Source organism: Protomyctophum bolini (genome assembly GCF_963924005.1).
Source record: "Protomyctophum bolini genome assembly, chromosome: 3".
NCBI lineage: Eukaryota > Metazoa > Chordata > Actinopteri > Myctophiformes > Myctophidae > Protomyctophum > Protomyctophum bolini.
Window position 1 is genome coordinate 9,996,782 of NC_137864.1, and position 26,784 is coordinate 10,023,565.

The 26,784-nt window shown below is 41.7% G+C and overlaps 1 protein-coding gene across 3 annotated transcripts; it reads right to left on the minus strand.

Moving 5' to 3' along the window:
* Positions 1-339: 339 nt before the first annotated feature.
* Positions 340-26,385, minus strand: LOC308312951 (hexokinase-1-like). 3 transcript variants are annotated; one of them, XM_080759760.1, is made up of 20 exons: positions 26,284-26,385; positions 25,813-25,999; positions 22,116-22,278; positions 15,348-15,496; positions 14,097-14,216; positions 12,992-13,087; positions 12,674-12,773; positions 11,100-11,283; positions 10,230-10,385; positions 9,526-9,759; positions 8,037-8,341; positions 7,429-7,577; positions 6,810-6,929; positions 6,436-6,531; positions 5,927-5,938; positions 5,126-5,225; positions 4,504-4,687; positions 4,027-4,182; positions 3,078-3,311; positions 340-1,625 (listed from the first exon to the last, which is right to left on the minus strand). In XM_080759760.1, exons 2-20 carry the CDS (start codon positions 25,873-25,875, stop codon positions 1,463-1,465), a joined length of 2,784 nt encoding a protein of 927 aa, XP_080615886.1. In that variant the 5' UTR covers positions 25,876-25,999; positions 26,284-26,385; the 3' UTR covers positions 340-1,462. The 3 variants fall into 3 exon arrangements, with proteins under 3 accessions (XP_080615886.1, XP_080615888.1, XP_080615887.1); XM_080759762.1 differs by lacking the exon at positions 5,927-5,938; XM_080759761.1 differs by lacking the exon at positions 26,284-26,385 and having other exon boundaries at positions 25,813-26,153.
* Between the last annotated feature and the right edge of the window lie 399 nt (positions 26,386-26,784).

The window sequence follows — 26,784 nt, forward strand, 5'->3', positions numbered from 1 at the left end:
TAAGTCTGCAACTGCATTGGATTGCAATGTAAAAAGAAACAAGAGGTAATTATGTTATTCCCTTTTTCCCAATCCCAAATGCACCTAAAAATACAATGTGTAGCAGCTTGCAGTTAATTGTCATATCATGAATTGAATGCATCCATAGGGCCACAATGGAAACAAGTCACCAGGACTTTTTTGTGTTTATCCTTTTAGCCTTCATGTCTTGAACCACGTGCTGTTTACATTTCACCCAATGTAATCAATCAATATGTTGTCTGTAAGGTTACCCCCCCCCCCCGCCCCTATTGTTAGAACTGTCCCTGGTTCTTGAGTCCAAGAAAAAAGACCACAGGATTTTATACTGCACAACAAAATATAATTTAATGAATTCACTTTTCACTGTTTTAGCACAGATCTGTATTGATGTACAAAATAAATGAGAGAGAGCGAGAGAGAGAGAGAGAGAGAGAGAGAGAGAGAGAGAGAGAGAGAGAGAGAGAGAGAGAGAGATGATCCAGAACTCCCAATTTGTGTCAATGTAATAAGGCATGCAGTCAGTCTCCATACAACTTGGGACATTGAAAGCTACAGGTCAAAAGACAATAGGACAAACATGTCACTCAGCCACACAAATACACACACAAGCGTTCTTGGTATCCACTTTTCTTGGAGCCCAATGAACATTTTATTCTTTGTGGCTCACAATGCTCAGAGGTGATCTTCAACACAACACCTATAATAGTTCACAAAATTGTAACAAGATAAGCTATAACACTTCTACTGTGGCTCATTCAAACCCTTTCAACTCTTCATGAAAACGGTATGGTGCAGGTGAAACACTTTAATATATGAGTAACGTGGACAAAAGGATTAGTAGCCTAGTTATAACGAGTGTTTGTTTGGTACATAAAATGAGGGTTTGTTTTAACAGCCGTGACTCTTGCATTCAACCCTATGCAGGGAGCCCTTCTGGAGCGGCAAAAAAGCTGTTACAGTAACGGCAAAAAAGCAAGTTCATTCAGCAGTTTCACTTAAACTGGTATTCTAGCCCACATATAAAAAGTAGAGGGATTTTGTTTGCGGTGCAAATACTGTAATGACGTCTGGGATTTAAAGTGTGGCCTATATAAATACAAATTTCTATATTTGCCTCCATATAAAAATAAAATTAGCAACACAAATATTGCACACCTACTGTAAGGAGTTGAGATTCATATCAGATTACTGACAACAGGCTACCGAGGAAAATGTACAAACGTGGAAATAATAAACCTTCCGCTGCGGTATAAATAAATATTTAGACATTTAAATTGAATTCCCTATGCGTATAGTCTCTCTCTCTCTGGCGTGGTGGAGGAAGGGGGCCAGCAGGTGGAGCAGAGATGGAGTCACGGCTGCCAATGGGACATGGAGAGAGGTGGTGTTAAAGGTGGCGAGGTGTGGAGCAAGCAGCTCATTTTGGGTGGAGTGTGTTGCCTCAGTGTTGCTGCTGGGCCAGCTGGGCCTCCTGCTCTCTCTGGCGACAGCCGACGGCAGTGATGAGGGCGGCCCCCTTGCCACTGCCGTCCTCCGATAGTAGGAACGTCACGTCACATTTGGGGGCCAGGTCCTTCACTGTCTGGTGGAATATCCCAGAGAAGCTGTGAGGAAGTATAGGGAACAAAAAAATGTGATTGGGATGGTGTAACTTCAGGATTCGAACTTGAGTTGTCCCACGTGAAAAGTCAACATTTTGACCACTAGCCTAAAGGGGAATATTAGGCTTTTTGTCATCAGGCAGAGGCTTTCAGCCACTACTGCTACAGTTCCCAACTGAACTTATCAAACACAGACGGATATATAATCAATACACTTTATATTAGATACTTATGTATAATACTTAACTATATTAATAATATAGTCTTGCTGTTTCACGAGTGTCGATTCTCTGTAGATTGATTACATATTTCAAGATTCTTTAAGTCTTGTGTACTGTTACAAAAAGGATATTTTTGTTCGGCTCCTCTGACAATGTAGCATTGTAGTTAGTTACAGTGATAAATTACTGGAGACAGGCTTATGACTGTATCTATTAATAGTTAATGTTATGCTAACCTAGTCAGTCCAAGTGCAGATGGTCGGGCCAGACTTTTAGTCTCTTATATTTTTATCTTATATGTAAGCCTTAATTGGAGAGTTATAAAACACAGAGACAGATTTGCTACTGATATTAACACTACAGCTTGGCCCTGTGCTATATAACCTCCGGCAACGATAAATGCAGTTGAACCCTTTCATCCCTTAACTATTTATTTGTTTGTTTTTTGTGAGCAGTGCACAGTGCAACAAAAACTGCACAAAATTCAAGGTTCAAAAATTGTTCCCTAGATTATTTTGGGCAGTGTAGATTTATTACTATAATCATTGTTTCTCTACTCATGCTCTACAAGTAATACCCCACTGAGTGTTTAGTCAATTTGCGACATTACGTGTCGACTGACACAGGAATGTTTTGATTATAAAATGCCAGCTCAGAAAGTCAAAGTTGTACGATTTGTCACACGTTACCGCAGTGAAATCTGTTCTCCGCATTTGACCGATCTCTTGGAGCGGTGAGCCGCAGCCTTGCCGTGCTCGGGAATCATTTGATTACGGTAGTTGATTTGACCCCCCTATCCAACCCATTGATGCTGAGTGCCAAGCAGGGAGGCATTGGGTCGAACCCCGACCTCCCAGTTTCAGGGCAGACACTCTAACCACAAGGCCACTGTTTTGTCCCGAAGATGCAATTCTTTCTGAACATGACACCGTTTTTACATAGGAAGGCTTGATCATTTCTCTATTGCCCCTAATGGCAGAGGGAAGAATGGCTGTAAAAATGTTATGTCTGACTCTGTGTAACTGAAGGATTTAGTTGATGCATTTATTATTACTACTACCGATAAAGACACAACGATAAGGTTGAAAAAAAGGTTGTATTGTGTTTAATCAAATTTTAAATGTGATCCCCTAACCTCTGCATAGCTTGAAATCTAACAATGGTGTGTAGGCCTGTGTCATCATGTCATGTCACTCTTATGAAGCTCTTCTGTTTTCCTCTTTCAGTCACTTACTGCGGGTGGAGTTTGTAGAGAGTGCCGTCTACACCCACGGTGATGTCCAGATGGTCCAGTCCTCTGTTCTCACGGATCTTGTCCACTACTGCAGCCATTCCGGCTCCACAGATCTGTGCTGCACGGTGGGATACAGTACCACACACCTCCTTGACGATGATACTGTCGTCACATGTGCTGTCTAAGCCAAGCTGCTGCAAGATAGCCCTGACCTGAAGCAAGGCCAGACGGTCGCTGTGGAGGATAGAGAGAGAGCGTGTCCAAAGTTCAGATAACGACAGTATGAGGATCACCGCAAACCCCACAGCTGTCCAAGAGGCTAAGGTAGACATTTCACATTCTTGTTTAACTAGAACCCGACCGATGCCAGATCTGTCAAAAAAGTCAAATAATGGCCAAACTGATATCTGTCTTACTCTACTTGGCAGGCTGCATAAAACTGACCTTATACTGCGTATAGTACACCGTGATGTAAGCAACACAGCTGCAGTTAATACAATAATGTGCATGTTTACATTCAGGTGTGTGAATGTACATGCACATGCAGCAACAGTGGCATACCCTTGGCTCTGGGTGGGCACACCTAAATCCAAAACACCCATTATAAATGTGTTTAGCTGCAGCTGCCTAGCCTGTCAAACTACAAACGCAGCCTAGCATTTCATGCCCCGCTCATGAACAATTCAATAGAATCTCTACCAACTCGGCTGCCCTAGTTTATAGTTCATCACATGATCAATGATGTTGCGCAAATTTATTTTTGCCCATTTATTTGTGTAATGTACAAATTTTATGAAGCATAAAATATTTTTTTGACGAGATGTCCAAATTAGGGATGCTAGGTTGGAAGTGATTAAACTGGTTGATTTACTACCGTTTTGCAATAGCAGCGTATTTTTGAATGTCCATGGTGATGGTGCGATGCCATGGTGTGAATTGTATCTCTCACCTTTCTATCTGAGACAAGAACTTGGTCTCAAAAATGCCCCTGGTCTTAAGTGTCTCAGATATCTGGCCGCGGAACAGGAAACCACGCTTGGTGAAGTCAATCAGAACATTCCTGACGATCTCTCCCAGGTACATACCACTGCACATCTTCTCATACCTAAACATAGGAACGAGAAAAGTCTGATTCACGGAAAAAGCGAGGTATATTTTGCAAGATTTCATAATCCGTAGTTGTTATAAAAGTTGTAATGGAATTAATATTTGTGACTAATAATTGGCTCTAATTTTAACATTTGATTGCTTAGCTTCATGGGTTTGTGTCTGCAAAGACAACATATCACTGTCGGGGAGAAACTTTCCTCTCCAAATTTAATTTAGTTTTTTGTAAATGTACGCCCTCATGCAGAACTACTGGACTGCTACGATATGGCAATTAGAGAACAATACAATTTCAAACGGCAGCGAGATTTCCCTTTACCGTTGTTTGCCTTCGTTGAGCGAGTTTTCATCCACCGAACGGTCATACTCGGTCCTGATGTCATCCAGGCAGCCGTTATCGCCGAACGCCCCCCACTCCATGTTGACACACATGCGGCCCTCGTTTCCTTCCACTGTCTCTATGTTTCTCAACTCCTCCATGTAACACGCATTGCTGCCAGTCCCTGAGAGTACGTTACAACACATGGTATCAGAAACTACATAGTTTACATTGGTGTTATAAATGTTGCTGTTGTAGTCTACACACCACGGCAACAATCAAACTCGTTTTTGTCATGTTTGATTGTACATCATGTCCAGGGGATGTACTTGTACATCATGTCCAGGGGAGTGTACTTGTACATCATGCTGTCTCACGCTACAGAAACAGGAGATGGGCTCGTGCCCTATGGGCCATATGGCTCTGCAAGGCTACTTACTTTACAGCACATTCATGTACTGTATGACAAATAGTGAAAATAGCCGATCTAGAGACTCGTAGATTTGCTATTTTCACATTACTTTTAAACAAAATGTAGATTATTTTCCCACAGTGACATGCCCAGTATAGGGATGCCACATTGAAAATAATGAATACTGTCCAGAAGCAGTGCCGAGTATACCTGCGATAAGCCCCACCTCACAAGTGGGTTCCTCATAGGCACAGGTCATCATTGTCCCCACTGTGTCATTCACTATGGCCACCACGTCCAGCTCAAACTCCTGTTGACAGAAACGGCACTTGAGGTGGCTTAGTTCTAGGCTAAAGTGTAAACCCAGGTTGGTGTTTGATCGTCTCTCACCTTCCAATCGTGAATTATGATATAATAGGTTAAATCTCAATGCAGTGAATATGTCATTTTAGTTTTGTGGGTGTTTGAGTTATCAGAAGTTTATCTTAATTATATGGTTAGAATTGATGATGAAGTTAGTTAGTTGAATTGTGCAGTATACACAAAATGTCAGATCTTAACGGTTAATTCTACTATTACGTTTTTATTATTATTTTGTTTTATTCTTTGAAAGGTTTTCACCTAAAAAAATATTTTTTTGCCGCAGTTGTCCACTCCAATATTTGAACACAAATGTTACACATTGATTATTAATTGAAATAGTTATTGATTAATGAATGAAAGAATGGTGGACAAAAATGGAATTAGATGACTTGTTTAGTTGGAGAATGGTTAGTCAGATATGGTAACCTTTTACAGCAAGCAAATTGCAATTCACGCAAACCTTTTTCACAATAGGCTACAAAGTAATCATTTCACTAACTCAAATACTTGTACTAATGCAACACACCAATCACACTCGACATAGGCAATTTTCCTGAAGTTATCCCATGCTATTATTATAATGATCCACACATCGCATTTCGACTTTGCTTTACCTTTAGCTTAAACAGAAATTAACTTAATACTTACAGGATCGTCGATCTAAAAGGGTAAAATCAAATATTGAAACGGAATAATGATGGCTTGATTATGAATTGGGTGAACCCCTCGGGTAGAACAAGAAACAAGAGAACAGCGCCACTATTCTGGGCATGTCATAATAGGCTAACAAAACTGGCAAACATTCAACAAGCCTACAAGACTATTTTTGCTATTTTACTTTTGACAAGCAACCTAGTATTGGGGCCAAGTCGTTGAAGTCTGGCCAGGGCTAACCTTGGAAATAGCTTTCCCTGTATACATCTACACCTATAGCCTGCATTTATAATCATATGCTACTAGAATAATATGTGAAGCCCAATACTTCAAGAGGTGCATTACTGCACTTTACCGTAAATCAAGTGCTTCGTCAGTTTACAGGGTCAGGGTGTAATGAAATGCAATGTATCGTGTCGGTAATGATTAGAGGATGATAACAACTGTTAGTTATGCTGTTGCTAATGATGCAGTTGAGTGTTGAATAAACACCCTGTTGTTACCTCTTTCCTCTTGATTCCCTCTCGTAGAAGATCCACCACATCCTCACCCTCACAGTCAGTGGCTTTGAAACCTTTGGTCCAGTTTACAAGAATACCCTGTAGATTGTAAAACACTATTTATGATAATTATATCAATCATATCAATAACGCTAATGATGTTACTTACTCATAAGTAATTTGAATAACGCTTTTGATGAATAACAAGGCATCACAATCGCACGATTACTTTTTGTATTTGGTTAAATTGTCTAGTTCGATTAACTGGTGCCAGCAACGGTAGTTGGTGCGCCCTGACCAAACCTGAGGTACCACTGCTTGTCTGCTTCGAGAATGTTTGGGAACAGTTTAGAAACGTATAGAAACGTAAATCTTACTGCATCAAGGCTTTTCTGGTGACAGGGGAAAGAGAAGGTGAATCCCAGGGGCAGACGTGCACTCTTCATGCCCATGTAGTCCAGGAAGTCAGAGATGCAGAACACTATGTGGTCAAAGAGCTGAGAGACAAAGCGACGGCTTTCTTAAGTTATTTCAGTAACAAGAGAACAAAAGTATTACATCACGTGTGCTGTAACCGTCATCAGCTGTGCTGGAGGAATCAAATGGAGTAGTTACATTGATTATGGATAATGTATAGTTCAAACTAAGGGTAGTGCATGTCACCTCTTCCGTTCCAATTGTTGCTACTAAGGGTATAGTGCATGTCACGTCTTCCGTTCCAATTGTTGCTACCCATTCTAAATGTGCATACTGCATGCATTCTGAGCAGGCTGCATGCATTATTAGAAGCAACACGTTCATGATACATTAACGCTATTCGCGAAAAATGTAGGAATAGAACTGTAACCCCGATCTAATCTTTAATAATATAGCACAGCTGAAAGACAGTGCACGGTATGTTTTGCAACAATAATCAGAAACATACCGTCATGTTATCTATAAAAGGGAGTACTCTACAAGTAGGTCCAAACTTAAGAGAGTGACATCCTTAATTACCTCCTCTCCTGTTCCCTGCATGACTTCAATGGGAATGGCGTAGATTTTGTTATGCATCTCTACCGTTCGCTTCTTTCCACTGCGGATCTTTACCAGAAGAACACGGAAGTTTGTCCCTCCCAGATCCAGAGCAAGGAAATCACCATTCTCTGTGAAACACGGAAAGTTTTGTTGGTCAAATAAATTGTACATACTGTAGGGAGTATATTGTTGCTGGTCGGAAGAAACCTTGTAACTCCGTCCAGTATTCGGTGAAGAGGTGACCACCGAAAACTACAAGATGACATCACGCCACGGTGGTCACAGCTCACACAACACATCTCGCTGTTTTTACTAACCACAGTTTCGGTGGTCACCTCTTCACCGAAAACTGGACTATGATTGAATATGCCTTAAGCTGTGTGTGGATTTTATAAATATTCAACCAATGAAAAGTAACTGTTTCGAACATACAAGATTTCTTTCGCGTGGCAGTGACCATATTCACATTCATATCTGGATTGCTTGTTTCGTTGTTTTTGTCAGCAATATAAACTTTATGAATCATTTGTTCAAAGTTTGCTCAGGGACCTTCACTGTGGAAAAGACAGGAAACCCCTTTTCGTCACCTGATCCATCGGGTGTACTTCGGACGTAGGTAGGCAACATTTTGACCGTGGCTTCCGCGTGCGTATCCTTCCCCAGCCCCCTCTCGATCTCCGTCTTCATCCTTTTCTTCACCTCTAACAACTGATCCTTGGTCAGTCGGAACTTGTCCAGCGTCTGTTGGATCTGGCGAGCCTGGTCGTTCAGACGGTATGCCACTGCTGTTACCATGGCAGCCCCTTTGGCGCTCCCACTCTCTGACAGCAGGAAGCGTACATCAGATTCTGGCACCAAGCGCCTCACGGTCTTGTGGAGACGCCGGGCATATCTGTTGAGGATGCAGATTTGGTTGGTTTTGAGTCCGAATCATCGGATATTGATTAAGGACGTGTGGATGGATTGTAGTCTATACACAGTTGCTGCGGTTTGCCTTCACAATGCGCTGTCATCCGCAGGAATATCAGACGACTCGCCTGTTCCATTCATAAACTACACAGTGAAATCTATGGTGTTAAAATAATACTTCGAGTAATAGTTAGGACGTAAAATTAGGGTAACGTGTCGGCGACTAGACGTCTCTCTCTCTCTCACTCTTGTGTGCACACGTGCGTGCGTGCGTGTGTGTGTCTGTGTGCATGCACTGTTCTTTTGGGCATGTGGAGGCACAGAGCAGACGGCAGCACAAAATGAATCCGACCTTCGTTTACAAGTATATCGATATGAAGAAAGTCCCCACTCCCTCCCCACACAGTGACAGCAGTGACAACACTTGCATGTTTACACACAGACGGACTGAATATTCTGTACACTACAATGATTTTTATGTGTTTCCTTAAGCAATTGATTAATGTACCTCATTTCAATGAGGGCTTCAGTCTCCTTATTTGCCCACATATATCCATGGTTAAACGGGACATCTTTGCGCTGTGTAAAATTAATATCCCTTCTCCGTCTCCAACTGTGTTTAGCTTAATTTCCTTTATTTGCTGCGGATTGCATTCCCACCTGCACCGAATCTAAATCAAATGCGATTGGAAGCGAAGCGAAACCCCTTTTTTTTGGCGGAGTAGAATGCGGTTCTTTGATGGGCATTAGGATTCGAATGAGGCTTCACTGCCAAACGAAGCACACTTTCCGACAATGTGCACTTGTGCAGCAGGATTCGTTTTAATCGCAGTAAAGCTTTCTGGTGTGAAGGCGACCATAGTCTCAAGGATTTTTAAAGTCTCTGCAACTTTAGTCTCGCATAGCCAGACATTCATAAATCTGCGCCTACATTCTTAGGCGGAGCTATCGAAACCTTTGGATATGTTTTCTTACTGAAATGAATGGAAGTGAATAACTTGCAAAAAAAAGTCAAAAAATCTAACACACTGGAATGTTTTGGAAAATGGTTGGCAGTAATGTCAAGAAAGATGTGTGTGGCAGTCAATATTAAAGCTAAAGATTTCAGATTGTCCTTTAAAATCAAGTAAGATGAATTCAGGATGCCACTGGTGTGGAAATACTTACTGAGGGTGCATCTTGTAGAGAGATCCGTCAATTCCCACAGTAGTGCGGAGGCGTGCAACTCCCTTGTGGTCTTTTAGTCGGGTGAGGATTCCACCAAGTGTTGAAGCAATGAGATTTGCTGAGCGGAAAGATACAATGGTGCACACATGCTGCACAGCCTGGCAGTCCTCATCCGAAGGCTCCACTCCTAGCCTGGTCAGGATCTCCATACACTTTTTTAAGCCCTCCTTGCTCCTAAAATGGAAATAATTAACTCTTTTAAGTTTTCAGTGCATGTACAAGTCAAGTCTTGTTCTTATCTGAGACTCTGAGTTAAGTCTAAGTTTAAGTCTTAAGTGTACAGCTCTGCTCAGCATCCTCATAATTGATATAATATCCATGCCGGTTTGGCAGTGCCAAGCCAGTTAACACGGTTGCTCAAACAATATGCTATAGGAAGGCAGAACTTTGTACAAAACAATACAAAAAAGGTGTGTCCTTTAATAGGCGACTGCTCTGGGATTTTTACCACATCAAATCTGATTAGTTTTTGCTTTGGAGTCTTGAGACAAGTCAAATCTTAGTACATACAGTAGTACAAAGTACAAGTGGTGTCTCCAGCTCTAAAATGTAGTATTGGTTTTATTTTTATTTTTTATATATATATAAATTATATACTTAACTAACGCATACTTTATTTCGACTTCATAGGCTGGAGTTCTTACTTTTCAATTGCTGAAACATGCTTTGTTTCAATCTTTCCTTTTGTCAGGAGTTCAGGGGTTATTCGTCCCTCAAACAGCAGTCCCTCTTTAGCCATCTTGACCAGGATGAGTCGAACAAGTTCTCCGATGTACATACCGCTGGCCATCTTCTCGAACCTGATGCCACAGCAAAAGAAGGTTTTGAGAAAGGCAAAGTTTGCTGCAGTAGACATTTAACAAAATTCAAAGTATTGTTTCATAAACGCACAGACACACACATTAACACTTGGGAACTGCCCCGTACAACCACAGTCTTATGGTTGGCCACTGTGCAGCTGGAGCAGTCTGGAGTTCAGTGCTCTGCTCAAGAGCACTTCAGTGGTGTTAAGGTGTGATTGTTGGTCATTCACTTCCCCACCCAGATTGTTTCGGCTGGTTCAGGGATTCAAATCTGTGTCCTTTTGGCTACAAGCAGTCAAGCACAACCTTTACGTCAAGTCATGCCATAGTCACAAAATTTCAGCACTTGGTGAACAAAGATTTTTCAGATGAAAAATGAAAACTACTGTAAATTATACCATTTTATTTTTGTTTTTCTTCCATCTATATAAAATTATGCATCTTGTATGGCCATCTAGTGGTCATAATTTGTCATCAAATTGCATGTCATCAAATTTTAGAACGTATTCTCTACCATTGGAAGCCACATACCCATTGCTACGTAGCGCAGCATTCGGTGCCGCGCTATGAGCTTGTAGATCTGATATGTTTCAATAGCTAAAGTATAACATAATGCTATAAACACCAAAAGGGGTTCCCGCCCAAGAATGGGTCGACAACAACCACAAACCCATCATTCCCAATGTTTTGTGCAAGCGTGTGTGGTCTTACAGCTGTTTCCCTGGGTTGAGGGAGCCCCTGTCAATCTCCCGGTCAAACTCTGTGCGGATGTCCTCCAGGGAGCCGTCGTCCCCGAAGGCGCCCCACTCGGTGTTGATGCACATCCGGCCCTCGTCTCCTTCCACCAGGTCGATGTGACGCAGTTCCTCCATGTAGCAGGCGTTGGTTCCTGTACCTGGAAGGAGCAGTGTTGATTTAGAATTTCGATTTAGTTTTAATCATAGTATAAAATGTAATTTTAGTTTCATTCATATTTTAGTCATCTGAAAGTAGTTTTGGTCTAATTTTAGTTGTCAAAATATAAGATTTTAGTCTACTAAATGTATAGTTGATTTTGACGACAAATATATTTTGACACTAGTCCCTCCTTAACGCTCTAGTCTAGTTTAAATAATTAATAATTAAAAACGAATAGTTTTTAATTATTTTGTTTCCGTCATGGCAAAAAGGTAGTCCACGAAAATGTTTTGTCATAGTTTTAGTTGATGAAATCAACACTGGAAAGGAGTCATAACAACCACATGACCTCTGAGCTACAAGATGGCAAATCTTCATTAGCAGCATTTTATATGTTCGCTTATAATTACCTTATATATGGCATTGAGGTATGCGCATGCATAAAGTGAATGGGAAATCGAATGGCAAAGTGACTTTTCTGATTGGATGTATTGGCTATCAAGGCCAGAAAAGTAGTTTTTTGCCACTCAGTAGGCGTTCCCGCATAACTTCCGGGTATGATGATGTCACGTGCATACCCGAACAGGGCACTTTGACTGCCGGGGTTAGGGTTTAATCATCTTGTGCGTTTGTCAAGTGTGTGTCAAGTGCGTGCGGCGTGCGTGCATGCGCATGCGAGAGAGGGGGAATAGTTACCGTTAAAAATCTTTAACACAAACTTTGATCTGTATGTCCCTTAATTTCATATTCCGGTGCTGCTATGACAACTGAATTTCACAAGAACTTTTTGGTCAAGGTCAACTTTATTAGTATGTCCCAATTCATTTTGGTGTTGTATCCTATATACGTAGTATGCTGTGCCAAACCTTTTGAAAAAAGCGTATACTTTCTTCTAATCATTTCACCCATTGACCACGCGGCAGCGTATAGCCTATACGTGTGCATGTTGCGCAGGGAATAATTATGGTATACCGTCTGAAAAAACCTAGACTACAGCACTGTGTCACAGTATACATTTGCAGATACATGAAATGTGTCCTCTGCAAGTCTGCATTTAACCCATCCTAACTATTGGGAGCATGTGGTTGCCATTCAGAGCCCGGGGAGCAGTTAATGGTTAAGTAATCTGAGTTCCCAGAAGATCTCGCATAACAACGAGAGGGGAGAGAACAGGGGTTAGGGTTAAGTGTCTTGCTCGGGGACACTTCAATACATAGGCCCAGGTTGAACAATTTTACAATTTAATTTTCCAAAAGGACTCTAAACCCTTTCAGCTATGCCTGCACCATTTGCTTTACACATCTATCTATTTATTTGACCATTTATACTAAACTATTTATCTGCCACGGGTTGATGAGATAAATGTGGTCTTTGCTGTATTTAATTACCTATGATGATGCCCACTTCACAGCGCTGATCATCAAAGCCACAGGTCATCATGGTACCAACTGTGTCATTAACGACTGCCATGATGTCTGCCTCATAGTCCTGTGCACGCACGCACACACACACACACACACACACACACACACACACACACACACACGCACACACGGCAAGGGATTTCAATTACCTATTTTTGTTGAAAGGTAACCGTAATTCAGTCAATCAATTGGATGTATTTGAATGTTTGACGTCATTTAGCAAGAAAGCTATTCAAACAGGGCTGTGAACTAGTTAACAAATTAACAAGCAACACAACTCACCCCTCGTTTCTTGATTGCCTTGTTCAATAGCTTGACAACATCCATGCCCTCCACACCGCTGACTTTAAACTTCTTTGTCCATGTCACTAAGACAGCCTATAAAACAAATACTTTTATAGGGCCAGTCTCTTGGTTACAATTAGCCAAACTTGGCAACTCTGATATTTTTGTGTCAATTGGTATTCTATCCTCGGCACCACCCACCAGAATACACATTTAGTACACGATCACTAAAAGGTTTATTTACAGGGAAATCAACTTTCCTTTGAACGACTGGTTTACTATTATTAATTTTTAAATCATGGGCTCTTTAGAGGCAGGGAAATGCTTTTGTATGACACCAGCAAATTGCACTGCAAGAAAATGCATGGTTCTTTATATTTATTGGTGAAGAAAGTTGTGCATAATATAACTTCATATGTACAGTACTTGGGCAACATTTCAGGATGAAAATGCTGTCCAATAAACGTGTACTGTACACGTGGAGTTTGTAGCCACTCTTTTCTCTCCTTTAGATTTACTAGACCGGTGCCCGGCTGTAGAGCACCGAGTCAGTAACGATGGAAGTTCCATCCATGCCCCACCCGGCTATGCAATACCCGCTGTACCCGTGTCAGAGTACCCGTTCCACCCATCTTCCTGTGTCCTTTTTATGCCCATATATGGAGATTTCTGTATCTGTCTCTCTGTGTCCCTTTATTTCTATATATGGAGTTCTGTTCCCAAATATGGAAGTGTTGTGATGTCAGAACAGGCCAACTCCATATATGGAGCCTGGGCTGGGGCCCTGTCCAGATCCCGGGCAAAGGCCTTTTTGGCGGTTCTGGACAACTGTGGGTCCGACCGACTCGACACTGGGCACTGCACTCCTTGTGGTGGTGTGGAACGCGTGTGTCGAATTTGAAGTCGGTGGGGCGAACGGTTCTCGAGTTACGTGCATTACAGACGTACGTACAGAGACTTGATGCATTTAAAGATAGATTATGCCGGTAGAAATTGTTAGATATTATTATTGCTGCTTTCATAAATAATCATATTAAATATGTTTTAATAAATATATGGAAAAGGGACACTTAGAATTTCTACTTGAGGGGTCTTACTGTACCTCGTCCAGTTTGGACTGGATGCAGGGGAAGGAGAACGTAAATCCTACAGGTATCTTTTGTCCCTTGATGTTCTGTTTCTCCAAGAAGTCTGCGAGACAGTCTGCCACATGGTCAAAGAGCTGGAGACATAAAAGGAAGGCAAAGGCCACATACTGATTAACTATATTTAACATTTGTACCATACACAAACTGATTTTGATTGTTTAAAAAGGGAACAAAATCTGTCACAAATTCAGTATGCTGAAACTCTGATATTTTCTTAGAGACTATGTACTTTTTTCTTCTCTATAATCGATTAACAGATTAGCCCCATATTATACTAAAATAGTGATAATAGATGATTTACAAACAAGCACACAACATCGTTACATCGTATTGACCATTGAGATTGTAGATTGTCTTTTTTTTTTATTTATTTACGGTAAATCAATATTGATTTAATAATCGATTCAATTGATACTGTTCCACGGCCGAGTAGACTGTAATTCAGCTACTTGTGTGATCTTTTTTTCCCTTTTTTCTGGGAGGCTTGGTACTGCATTCAGTTGTAGAATAAGAATAAACCGTTAGCAATTCTTTAAAATATCACCTTACTTTTGTGGCCAGCTGTCCCAAAATGTTCCAATTTTCAGCGGCACTCTAAATGTTGTTATTCTATGTGGCACTCTTAGTCTTAACCGACAGTCTCTGCATGGTGTTTTTGGCTCTCATGTTACAGTAGGACTGCCAGCTGCTGTTTTGGAGCTCAGTGTAGGTCAGTAGTGTCATCATGACGTCACTGTATCCTAGCAGTGGTTCTCAAACTTTTGAATTTACAACGACCCCACAGCTTGGTATTCCATCATAATTAGGGCCACAGACCCCAATAACTCTTGAGTGTACAAATGGAACCAAATGCACCCCTAAAGGTCCATTTGGTTCTTTTTGTGCACTCTCAGGGTTACAGAATTGTAAGGACCCATTTGGTTCCTACTTTCTTACTATTGTTAATTTAGTTGGGGACCCCCTGGAACCCCCTCAAGGACCCCTGGGTGTCCCTGGACCCCACATTGAGAACCACTAACTTAGAGCCATTGGGATGTGTGTATAGAATACAAACACATGATTTGAAATGGACAATGCTATTGATAAATCAGGGGAAAATAAGATTATTCCACATGATATACCCAGTTTTTAAATACTTTCTCCTTGATATTACAACTGATCGTAAGCTGAATAGGCTAAAAGCAAATGATAGTGCACGTGTTTACCTGTGTCCCGCTCCCATGGATGATGTCATCAGGGGTCTCATAGACCTGGCTCTCCATTTGAACTGGCTGCTTTTTATCATCCGTCACCTTCACACGCAGGATCCGGAAGTTGGAGCCTCCCAGGTCCAGAGCTATGAAGTCGCCCTTTTCTGTAAAGTGGAAAATATGATGACCCTTAATTAGGTTTTGAAGCTTAATTTGCATACTTCAAAGGTTTTTTAGCAAATTACCGCAGATTGCACCCCAGTATCACACATACAGTAGTACTGTATCAGATAGTTCAGTACTTTTATTAGTTGGGCCACTTTGGTCAATTGATTTGAAGGTTTGTCAGTTCTTAATGTTGATCACCAACTTTCTCACAGAGTTTCATGATGTTTCCTGAATGTGTTTGGAAATTACATGCCTTTTTACGTGACCAATCAGTGCAGAAGGTTGATCAGTTCTTACTTGCCACATCACCAAACTGTTCACAAAGTTTAATGGAAATCCGATTATAACGTTTGGAAAAATATGGAATGCAACTCCACCGGCTTGTTTCCCCTTTTACAAAGCTAAGAAGACTACCCTAATTGACACCTATTATATGGAGAGATATTAATTATTTGTAAAAACTTCAGCACATAAATTGTGTGGATAAATGGTAAATACTGGTCATAATGTCATATATAAAGCAGGTCTAGTAAAGGTAAAAGTGGGTTCTGTTCTTTATGTACGGCGACACGCAACTAAATTAGAAACTTGTGCTGGAAACTTGAGAACACGTAATATTACATGTTAAAACAAGAGAGAGATATAATCTCAGTATCACCTAATAAAGTTATTTACTGTAGCCTAGTATACATGCCCGGCTCTAAGGTAGAATGTCACTCAAGGCAAGGAGCTCAAATGTAAACGGATCCTCCCATGGGCAGACGTTATCAGATAGGGAGGAGGTTTCAGAAAAGCTTTTCATTCAATAAAATGTTACTTGACATTCAATACTTAAATTCAAGAATGTATTAATGAATGAATCCCTGAGTGACGGGGTGCACCACTAGCTGGACAATGACCCCCAGTTTGAGTCCAGCTGGAGACCTGTGTTGCATCTCTTTCCCCCTATACTGTATACTGTAACCTTTGTATGTTCCATCGCTAAACTCTGAAACGTGCAGGGACGTGCAGAGAATGTTAGAGAGGCAGGGGCTGAAATGCCCTAAAAAAACTACCTTTGGCCAAAAATAGACAAGCTCACGATGCGTTTAGAGCTTGTAGATCAGCTATTTGACTATTTTCGTAAAGATGTGACGGATGGCATGGAAAGGGGGGCATTTGCATTTCTCTCACTACATTAAATGCTGCATTCAAGTTTTACGGGTAAAAGGGCCTCAGGCCCCCTTTGATGTCTGCGTGCACTTGCCTGTCTAAACTTTATCTAAATAAAGCGAAAACCAAACTACAGAGATTGCAAACTGTATTCCAATGAGTGCATACATGAACCAACAGGCAGCTGTCAATATAGAGTCTAGACCATTTCCGTCGTGATTATGTAATTTTGCCCTCGATTTCGACCATGTCGCTTTGACCTTTTTTGTTCCACATTTTAATCATCTCTTCAGGGCAGCCTACTGATAATGACCATGGCCTTTTCAACCCATTTTCTCTTTAAGTTAGATTACTGTTCATTAGCTATTTTCAGAAAATCTGCCAAGCGGGGCACGGTGGCGCAGTCAGTAGTCCTGTCGCCTCACAGCTAGAAGGACCTCGGTTCGATTCTCACTGGGGGGCGTGTTCTCTCCTTTGCGTGCACAGTGCCCATACCCAAGGTGGGGTTGGCGAAAGGGCCTTTCTGTGTGGAGTTTGCATGTTCTCCCCGTGTCCCCTAGGGTAGGTACCCTCACGATGCACCTGATGGAGGGGAAAGGAACTGGTTGGAATGTTCCTTCCACGTGCTACGTCCAACCGGGGAACCAAACGGTGAACTCCCCCCTGTCAGGTGAAATGAAGCGGCTTGGACTCCTCATGCATAAGAGGAAGCATGGGGTCAGTCTGTTATTGCTCTCCCAAGGTTGGCAGAGGTACATTAGATAATTGACACTGGGTGGAAAAAATGGGTTACAAAATCAGGATAAAATTAGGTTAAAAAAAAAATCTGGCCTTCTGTTCTTGTCTTATTTTGTTCGCAGACAGACTTTGTACATTATGTCATTTCATAGCACAATGTGACATCACAGATGCCAAGAGATTATCACGAGATATCAAACGCATCAAACGACATCTTTCTAAATCTCTTTGCTTTCCTGATATGACCGATTATGTAATTTTCAACCCTCTTAACCCAAAAGTTAAGCTCTTTGTGACAGCCTACTGTATTCCCTCATCATTCCCTCCAGTTCTCTCCAGTTATTTATTTTATTCAGTTTTCCATTTTTAAGACTATTTTGTAAACATGTGTACAATATAGTGTATGTATTGTGTTTATAGCTCATGAGACCATTAGTGTAGATAATTATATCCTATGGTCAAAGCTTAGAGAAACCATGAGGCCACTGTATAGCTCCTTGCTCATGGTTTAGGCATTCAGTTGACACTCGTATTGAGGGAATTGTCCAGTGTCATGCTCAAGGACACTGGACCACATGGCTTTCAAACATGTGACCACATGTGACCTATTGGTACAGGAAGAGCTATCCAACCAGTGACGCTACCCTGGGGAAACAATGTGGTTCATTTGGTAACATAATATTTCTGCTTAGTGTTTGCTATGCTACACTATATAATAAGCTGTGGTGTCTGCTATGCTATATAAACACGCCCTTTGACCTGCCTGGAATTATTAGAGAAGTCTGTCTGCTAAATGCCTAAATTGTAAATTGCGACACTATATTTTATGTTTTCAGGTAAACACATACGTATTTGGCTTTTGTTAGGTTCAATGCTCCCTGTGGTGTTTATCATACCAGACCTAGTTCTTCCATGATCCCCCTATGCGGTGCTAGCTCGGGCCAAAGCCTTAACTCTGACCTTTATTTGATATTTGCCCACTTTACTCATGTACCTCATGTCTAGTGGTGGCTATTTATAATGTGGAAGAAGCCTGTGGTTGGTCAGAAGCCCTTTCTGTTGGCCCCGTTGAGCCTCTTCATGTCTGACAATCACTTGATGTTATTTCTACTGTATATACAAACACTTTACCAACAAGTACAGGCGATGCCAAGCAATGAATGTGAGACCTGTTCAGTTTCTAGTAAATCTTTCACATCACATATATCTTGATAATGACTCTAGATTTGTATTTTGACCTGGTAACATTGTTGAAGATGTTTTGAAGGTTATTTCTTTATAATATATATAGCTCTTATTAAAATTAACCAAGGATGTTTCCTATTATAGTAAAATAAGAATGAAAGTAGCCTACTATCTTATATTATTATCATCTTGAGTCTTTTCTCTTTCAATATTAGCATATTTCATATTAACTTAATGTGGGTCAGCAAGTATGATCTGTATTGATACAAAGTTCCCACTGTAAAAAATATAATTTTAATTGAAGGTGAAATATGGTGTGATCTGTAACTATAACTAACCCATCACATTCTCCATGTCCTTGATTCAACTCATTCAAACTAACATTGTATCCTATGTTGTGAGACAAAATCCAATTGTGTCTCCAGTGCATCGTCTGCAACATAAATTAATAGAATACTATTGTAATGTCTGTCAGTCCATCTGTTATCATGGTAGGAAATGAACAGAACATATGGTCATATGTTGAACTGTTCCCTTCCTCCAAACAGTGGTTCAAGTTCACATACGGAGGCCACACACCAAAAGGTTCACATCACATAATGGCTCTGACGATTTGAACACCTCAGCACATTTTTGTTGGACAGATAGACAGGATAGGGCCGATGGAATGTACAACATAACAATGGCATTTTTGCAATATATCATACTGCTCATTAATAATCTGTTTAAAGCACTTGAAGGCAAACCTTAATTTACATAAATAAATAAAATAAATACAAAGCAGTTTTGCTACATGGTTGGTTACAGCGAAAATGCTATCCGCAACATACACACATACAATTTGCTAGTCTCAGGGTAAGGAATAAATTATGATGATGATAATAATAATCATCATCATTGTCTCCACCAGGCCGAAGGCATAGGGAGAGAGTATGTTTTGCGTGTGTGTGCGCTAGGGCTGTCAGTTCACCTCTATAATCCAATTCGAATTTCATTGCTTCATTATTTGTAATTTTCGAAAATATTCGAATATTTACATTGTTTATTTTAGCTCATATTTAGCCTATAATAATACACGTGGCTGGCATGTCTTGTGAGTTTTGGGAAGTGCAAGGTTTTTGACAGGTCTGCCTGCTGTGGACATTGAAACCCTGACCATTACACACGGGCAGACGCAACGATAAAGTCTATCATTCATTGTGAAGCCAGCAACATGTTGATGCAAACAGACGTGTACAGTAGCTGCTCCAAATGATATTAGCATTCGTCTGTGTCTGCCCGTGTAAACGCAGCATTGTCCCGCCGCTGCGGAGCGGACCGTTGCCCCGTCGGCTAGAATGCTGTCGGAAAAAAGGCCGCCTCCCGTGTACCATAGTGTTATTAAGGAGGACTCCTTGGCTTCTAACGATATGGACCAGAGTTGGTCATGGAGCTAATGTTAGCTCCCATGCTAACTAGTTGCTACCCTCGTCAGAAACAACACCACGTACAGATCGGGTGGAAGATGCTGATATCACTTTGCTTGTGCCCGTGGATGGGAAATGAGATTTAAAAGGCTATAGAAGCGTGGATGAAAGGCAAGCACAGATGTGCAATAAAGTTGTGTCGTGAGACTGTATTATGATTTTCGTTCTACCGGCGATTTCTGTCTGTGTAGTATACTAGACGTATCTATGTATGTGTTACAAGGGTTTGTGTGTCTGCGATTAAAATAGTTACTGTTTACAAGAGCCAGTAAGCCCGCCCACCCTGTAGACTGTCTCTGATTGGCTTACCCTGAAATCTGGCCCTACGTTAGCCAATCAATGACCTCTTCTGCGACGTGACCGGACGTGCACCTTTTCACATGCAGTGGAAGCGGCCGGGGAGATTTCACAGCGGTAGATGCGTTACTCAATACATTTAGTGAGCGGATAAAATAACATAAAACAAAATAAAAAATATTAAATAGAATTAATAAATGATAAAAGCTCCATTCGAATGGCAATTTTAGCTTTCGAATATATATATATTTTTTAATATTCGAATTTCTTTCATATTATGAAATTCGTTCTGACAGCACTAGTGTGCGCATGCGTGTGTCTGTGCGTGCGTCTGTGCTTGCGTGCGTGCGTCCGTCCATTGACAGCTAATCTCCGCCACCGTTGGCCTGGCCGATGCCAAACTGTGTGCACACACTCCCTGGATGCCAATGACTAACCTCTGCCCCAAATTCTTCAGAACGGACTGTTATAGTGCCACCATGAGGCCGATTTTTGCAAAACATTTCATTACATTACTCTTACATATTTTATCCATACATCATGCAAATCGGTATACAGTATATCTATAGTCATGTGATTCAAACGGATTTGGTCCCATTTCCCATATTCCATCCTGTTTGGCTACGATTGGCTTCCACATCTCGCAATATTGGTCCGTTTCGAACGAAATGCCGCCAATCATGAACGCAGCGCCTGCAATTTCTGTGAAATTATACACACACATTTCCACTACGCTGAGGACGAAATGCCACTTAATTATTTTTCAAATCAGCCTCACGGTGGTGCTATAACAGGCCAATTCCTGTCTTTATCTATAACCGAATCTGATCTGATCTGTGTACGACTTTGTTGTACACAGATCAGTATGGAAAAACCTTTTCCCTGCATTTTCCAATGTGTCCCTTTTAGTTGTTGTTGGGGGATTGATTTGCCCTCTGAATTTGTCCTCTGTATTTAACACATGCTATTCAGACCTATATCTCCCCTTACCCCTTGTGCCTAAACGTATTTGCCATTTCTTTACTATTTTGAAAAACCTTTTAAAATAGTTAAAATAGCCGATCTACAAGCTCACAACGTGTCGATATACTATTTTCAAATGTTTTTCAAAATAGTAAAAAATGGCAAATAAGTTTAGGGATAAGGGGTAAGGGGGGCACAAGATATGGCCACTCAGTGTCTTTGCTCAAGGACACTTCGACACACTAAACCAGGAAGACATTGTGATCAAACGATGCACTTTTCCGGCCTCTCCGCCCCTGTTTATTTTTAGGAATGCTAATGAGGCATTTTTCCATTTACAGATTCTAAAATGCCAATGCATGATCGAGGCCTTGAATTATATGCTTTAAGTAAAAGGACCAGACACAATGGGCTATATCTTGCGCTACCCCTTATTCCTATACTTATTTGCCATTTTTTACTATTTTGAAAAACCTTTTAACAAAGACTTCAAATAGCCGATCAAGCTTACAACGTGTCTCACAATGTGGCTAGTTGAACTATTTTAAAATGTTTTTTTAAATAGTAAAAAATGGCAAATAAGTTTAGGGATAAGGGGTGGCGCAAGATAGAGCCCAATGTCTGAATGTCAGCATGTCAATTACTTTAAGCTGATGCTCAAAAACATGTACATTTGTCATCGGTCACCCCACTTTGAAATGGGACAGGCAGCCATAATGTCTAAGCAAGGTAACCTATATATTCTGTGCAGTATTGTGAAAGTGACCAGTAGATTCAGTGGCTCTGTGTGATTGTTATTAATATGGCACTGTACCTGATCCATCAGGGATGGACCTGACGAAGGTTGGCAGCATCTTGACCGTGGCGGTGGGGTTCGTGTCCCGACCCAGTCCAGAGTCCAAGTCCCTGCGGAACCGGCCCATGATGTCTCTCAGCGTCTCGTCCGAGTAGCGCATGGAGTAGAGGTACTTGTCAATCTGAGGCACAATATATAGGATACATGTAGTTAGACATTTGAGTTCACACAGTGACTGGCAAAAAAGTACATTGGTAGTAAATTGGTTTCAATTCCATAACTCATTATAAACATAGTTGGAAGATAGACAGTTACAGAGCGCATTACAGTTGCTGATTGTTGAGATTTAAGAGTTGCAATTAATTAAGATCATCTCCGTTGTTGCATTGTGTGTAGGCCTGTCACAATAATAATCGCCTAATCGCAATGTGAGATAATATTTTTTGCATAATCGTCAATCGTTTCCATGTTGAAAAAAGTACATACATTTTCATACATTTTTCAAAAGTAAGTGTGTGTGTGTGCGTGTGTGTGTGTGTGTGTGTGTGTGTGTGTGTGTGTGTGTGGTAGAGTTCATATATAACTAGTGTGTGTCGTGTATCGGTATTGGACAGATATCGAAATTGTTCCTGATATGTTATGTTACATGCAGTATGTGCCCACCATGTTGATGCGTTTGTATTAACCTACCTACATACTACATACTACATAGGAGACAATGCGTGTGGTGTGGAATTATTTTAAAGTCTCGCTAGCGAGATCGCACTCCTCTGCACTTCTGTGGCACAAAGGACATTTTGGAGAGAATGTGTGATCATATCTGTGTGCACTTCTATATTGAAGCTTTTTAGAGGGGCGATAACCCTTCCTGTGACCAGCTATCCGGGTTTGTGTGAACACAAACATTGGCTGATTAGCTGATCACCCCATAGCGATGATTTGATTGGCTGAGCAAAGTACATATTGAAGATTAAAGTGAGGGCAGAAAAGTGAAGACACCAAAAGTGATTGGCCGGAATGACTTTTGTGGTGATTTGATTGGCTGAGCACGGAATGTGATGTATGATGATATATGATGATGTATGATAATAAGAGCGCCCCTCACTTCAAATGGGTGTGATTTCTTTTTTAAAGATATCTGCATCTGCAGAATCACATAGATGTACAGTAAACCCTACTGGTGGAAACTGGTATTGCAATAGTATGTATTGGTGATATGACCATGGATGTCATATCAGCCAAATTTCCAGTATTGCGGATCCATAATAAATTGTGGCATCTTTTATTTTCCCAAATTCCTACCAAATAAATCGCCTGCCAGAGTGCCAACAGAATAACATAGTGTATACACTGCCGGTGCCAAGTCTTTAGCCCAAACATTCTTGTTGTGATATTTATAGTAACATTTCATTGTACAGCACTATGAAAACATGGTGAGCAGATTATGCTCTCATATTTCTGTTTCCATTGAAATGGGTATATCAGATGATGAGCACTACTTAAAGCTGCACCAAACTAAACTACCCTGGATTTGAACCCGTGCTGAACATTCTTTTTTTGTTGATCCAATGGAGCTGGCCTGCTTGCTTGCTCGCTCAGCTTGCTCAGAGGATAAATTGAATCTTGGTAAAAGATTCTGTCAGATCATGTGTCTAGGTGACACGATCTAAATGTCAGGGAGACAAAATACAAAGTTAAGTTATATTTGACGTATGTATTCTTTGTATGTTGCATTTAGTACATTTAGATTACATAGTGCCGCTTTAAAGCTACACTATGTAACTTTTTTAGTGACTGAAATGTTAATAGTATGTATAGTATAGTATACAATATTACTAACACATGTGGTGGTTGCAGTTGATCTCCCTGCTCTTCTGTTGAGAAATTTTGATCATATGGTCTGGTATAGGCCGGTCCACATTTGGTTGACAAACGGATATGCCTGAAGATCAAAATAAAAATTCTCCCCTGCAAGCAGGGCACATATTGGTAGACATTTCAGCACTTGGACGGGTTCCAATCCCACGTAGGACATGAAAGTTAAAAGAGTGCGGCTTCAATGACGGAACAATAGGCTCTATGCACACAGAATAATTCATCCTACTTCCGGGCCCCTTCCCTACTTCCTACTACTAGCTGTTACTGATTATACTAATTATAGGCTCTGTTCCATTTAGTGTACAGTGGTTCTCAAACTTAAATGAACCCTTGCGGGTCAAATTTGGTTCAATTTGCACACAAGTACGAGGTCATTTGGAACCGAATCAAGGACACTTTGAGACCCACTGGTGTAGCGTAGCAGAGTGTTTCCAGTGAGCCAACATGCACCCTGACTCTGTTTGGAACTGAGCCTTCATTAGTAATATCATCGGTACCACCTGTGAAGGAAGTAGGGAAGGAGCCCAATTTCTTTCCAAAATGGCATGTATGCAAACTGCATAGAGCCTATTAGATTTCTGTTATCCTTAGCTATGTATACGGCATATCCTTTATCACAGTACTGTATGGATGTGATAGGCATAGCCATAGGCCTACAGGTTGTCTTTTCTTTGAGCTACAGCAGAAAAAGAGAACGGCACAGAGCTTGATATATTTTGTCTCTGTATTGTCACATTTCCAGAACTTAATTACACAAATAGGCCGTGTACCAACTGTTTGTGATGCCTTTACTTACAGAAATAATACTTCTGGAGTATTCAAATTAATTGGGTTCAATTAATCCGTTTTCCTTATTAAATATATATATTGTTTAAATATACAATTAAAATTAGTGTTTGTTAGAAATAGGCCTTCTTAATAATTCATGTTTTTCTTAATAATTAAATATATAAAATATACACCACACAAGAACCATCTTTGAATGGTAGTGTTTCCTATTAGTTGGTTCCACTCCCACACTTTTCCCAGCGGGAAAAGTGTGCGTGCTGTACCGCACACCGCACACTGCACTGCAATGTCACGTGACATCACACATCTCATCACGTAGTCCATGTATGTACCGACTCCCGAGTCCCCAAGGGGGCATTCCTCAGGTTTCTCATCCAATACCTATATATCAGTCACGAATGTACTGGGGGACCTGGGCCTATTTCCTTGGCGGCCCACATCTGCATCTTACTAACGAGTTTATATGCCGTCCTTTAGCCAGTGGTAATGTGGGGGACTCATTTTTGTCTTGCACTAACACCAAGAGTGGATGAAGAGGGAGCTGTTAAACCATTTGTACAATAAATTAAAGAGAGAACAAACAGCCTTGTTCTCTCTTCAAAGAGGATGAGCGTGATGAGAAGATGTGGCGCTCACGACTCCAGCCGGCAGCCGCCTCGCTGCCACCTGTCTGCTTCAGCCTCCCCAGAAACACTCCTTAATGTCTGTCTCCACTGCATCTCCACCACCACCGCCGGTAACTCAACTGCCACAGCCCTTTTCTTCTCAAGGACATCCAATACTGAACGCCATAAAAGCAAACGGTCACTAAGCCCTCGGCCAGACAAAAGCATCCACAGTTTCAACAGACAGTCGTCATTATGTCCTTCTATTTTGTTACCCAACTGCTCCATCCGCCCCGCTCAGCCGTGCTCAGCCTCACTACGCCCCACAGGCATGGCTTTCTATTGATTGAATGAGCAGTCACCATCAACCAGTGGCTCTGTCAGATGACCCTGGCTGTTACACAACAGCTCAAACTCAACACAGCAGAGGACTGTTGACTCACCTTTTTGAGTTGATCATCCTTCAACTCTGTGAAGTAGTAGGCCAGAAGCTGAGCCGCTATCATCCTGCCTGCCCTGCACGTCCGCCAAGAGCTGTCAGCGACCACGGGTAATTAAGACAGTGGGAGGGGGAAACGAGGCAACGGAAGCCAGCTTGCTTGTGTCCACGCCAGCTGATCCCTTTTTATCCTAAAGCACAGGAAAATATTAGGCCTAAGCTGCACAGTCCTGAAGCAAGACGAACGTAAAAAGCAGGAGAGGTTGTGGACTGTGCCTTGCTAGTCTGTGGCTGCGCATGCACACAGGCTCTCTCTCTCTGTCTCTCTCTCTCTCTCTGTCTCTCTCTCTCTCTCTGTCTCTCTCTCTCTCTCTCTCTCTCTCTCTCTCTCTCTCTTACACACACACACACACACACACACACACACACACACACACACACACACACACACACACACACACTCTCTCACACTCACGCAGAGAGGCTGGGTCTGTCGTGTGTATCCTTCTCAATGCCGCTAGCTCCCTGCTAGTTCTCGGGAGATGCACCAGTCCTGCACTGGAATGGTGGTTCACTCTGTCCTGCCCACATCACATGCCCTGATTGGTTGTTGAGCTTGTGTGGCTGTCAGGGAGGGAGGGGATGTGAGGCAGAGGAAGGGAGCGGGACCAGACTAGCTTCTCCTTCAGTGGGAGAGGAAAGGGCAGAGAGGAGGGGGAGGGGGAGGGGATTGAGACAGAGAGAGGGCTAAGAAAGACGGAAGTAGGATCTGCAGATAGCCCACCCCTTCTGAGCAGCAGAGAGGGAGCCGGACAGTGATCAACCCCACCCCTCCCGCCCAGCCCGCCGGCCGGCCGGCCGGCCAGCCAACACGTCGCACACGTTGCCATGGCACCGAGAGCTTGGCCCAGTCACATGGTGATGTAATGAACCCTCCCGACCCCACTGCATCACGGAGGTCAGCAGCATCCTCCTG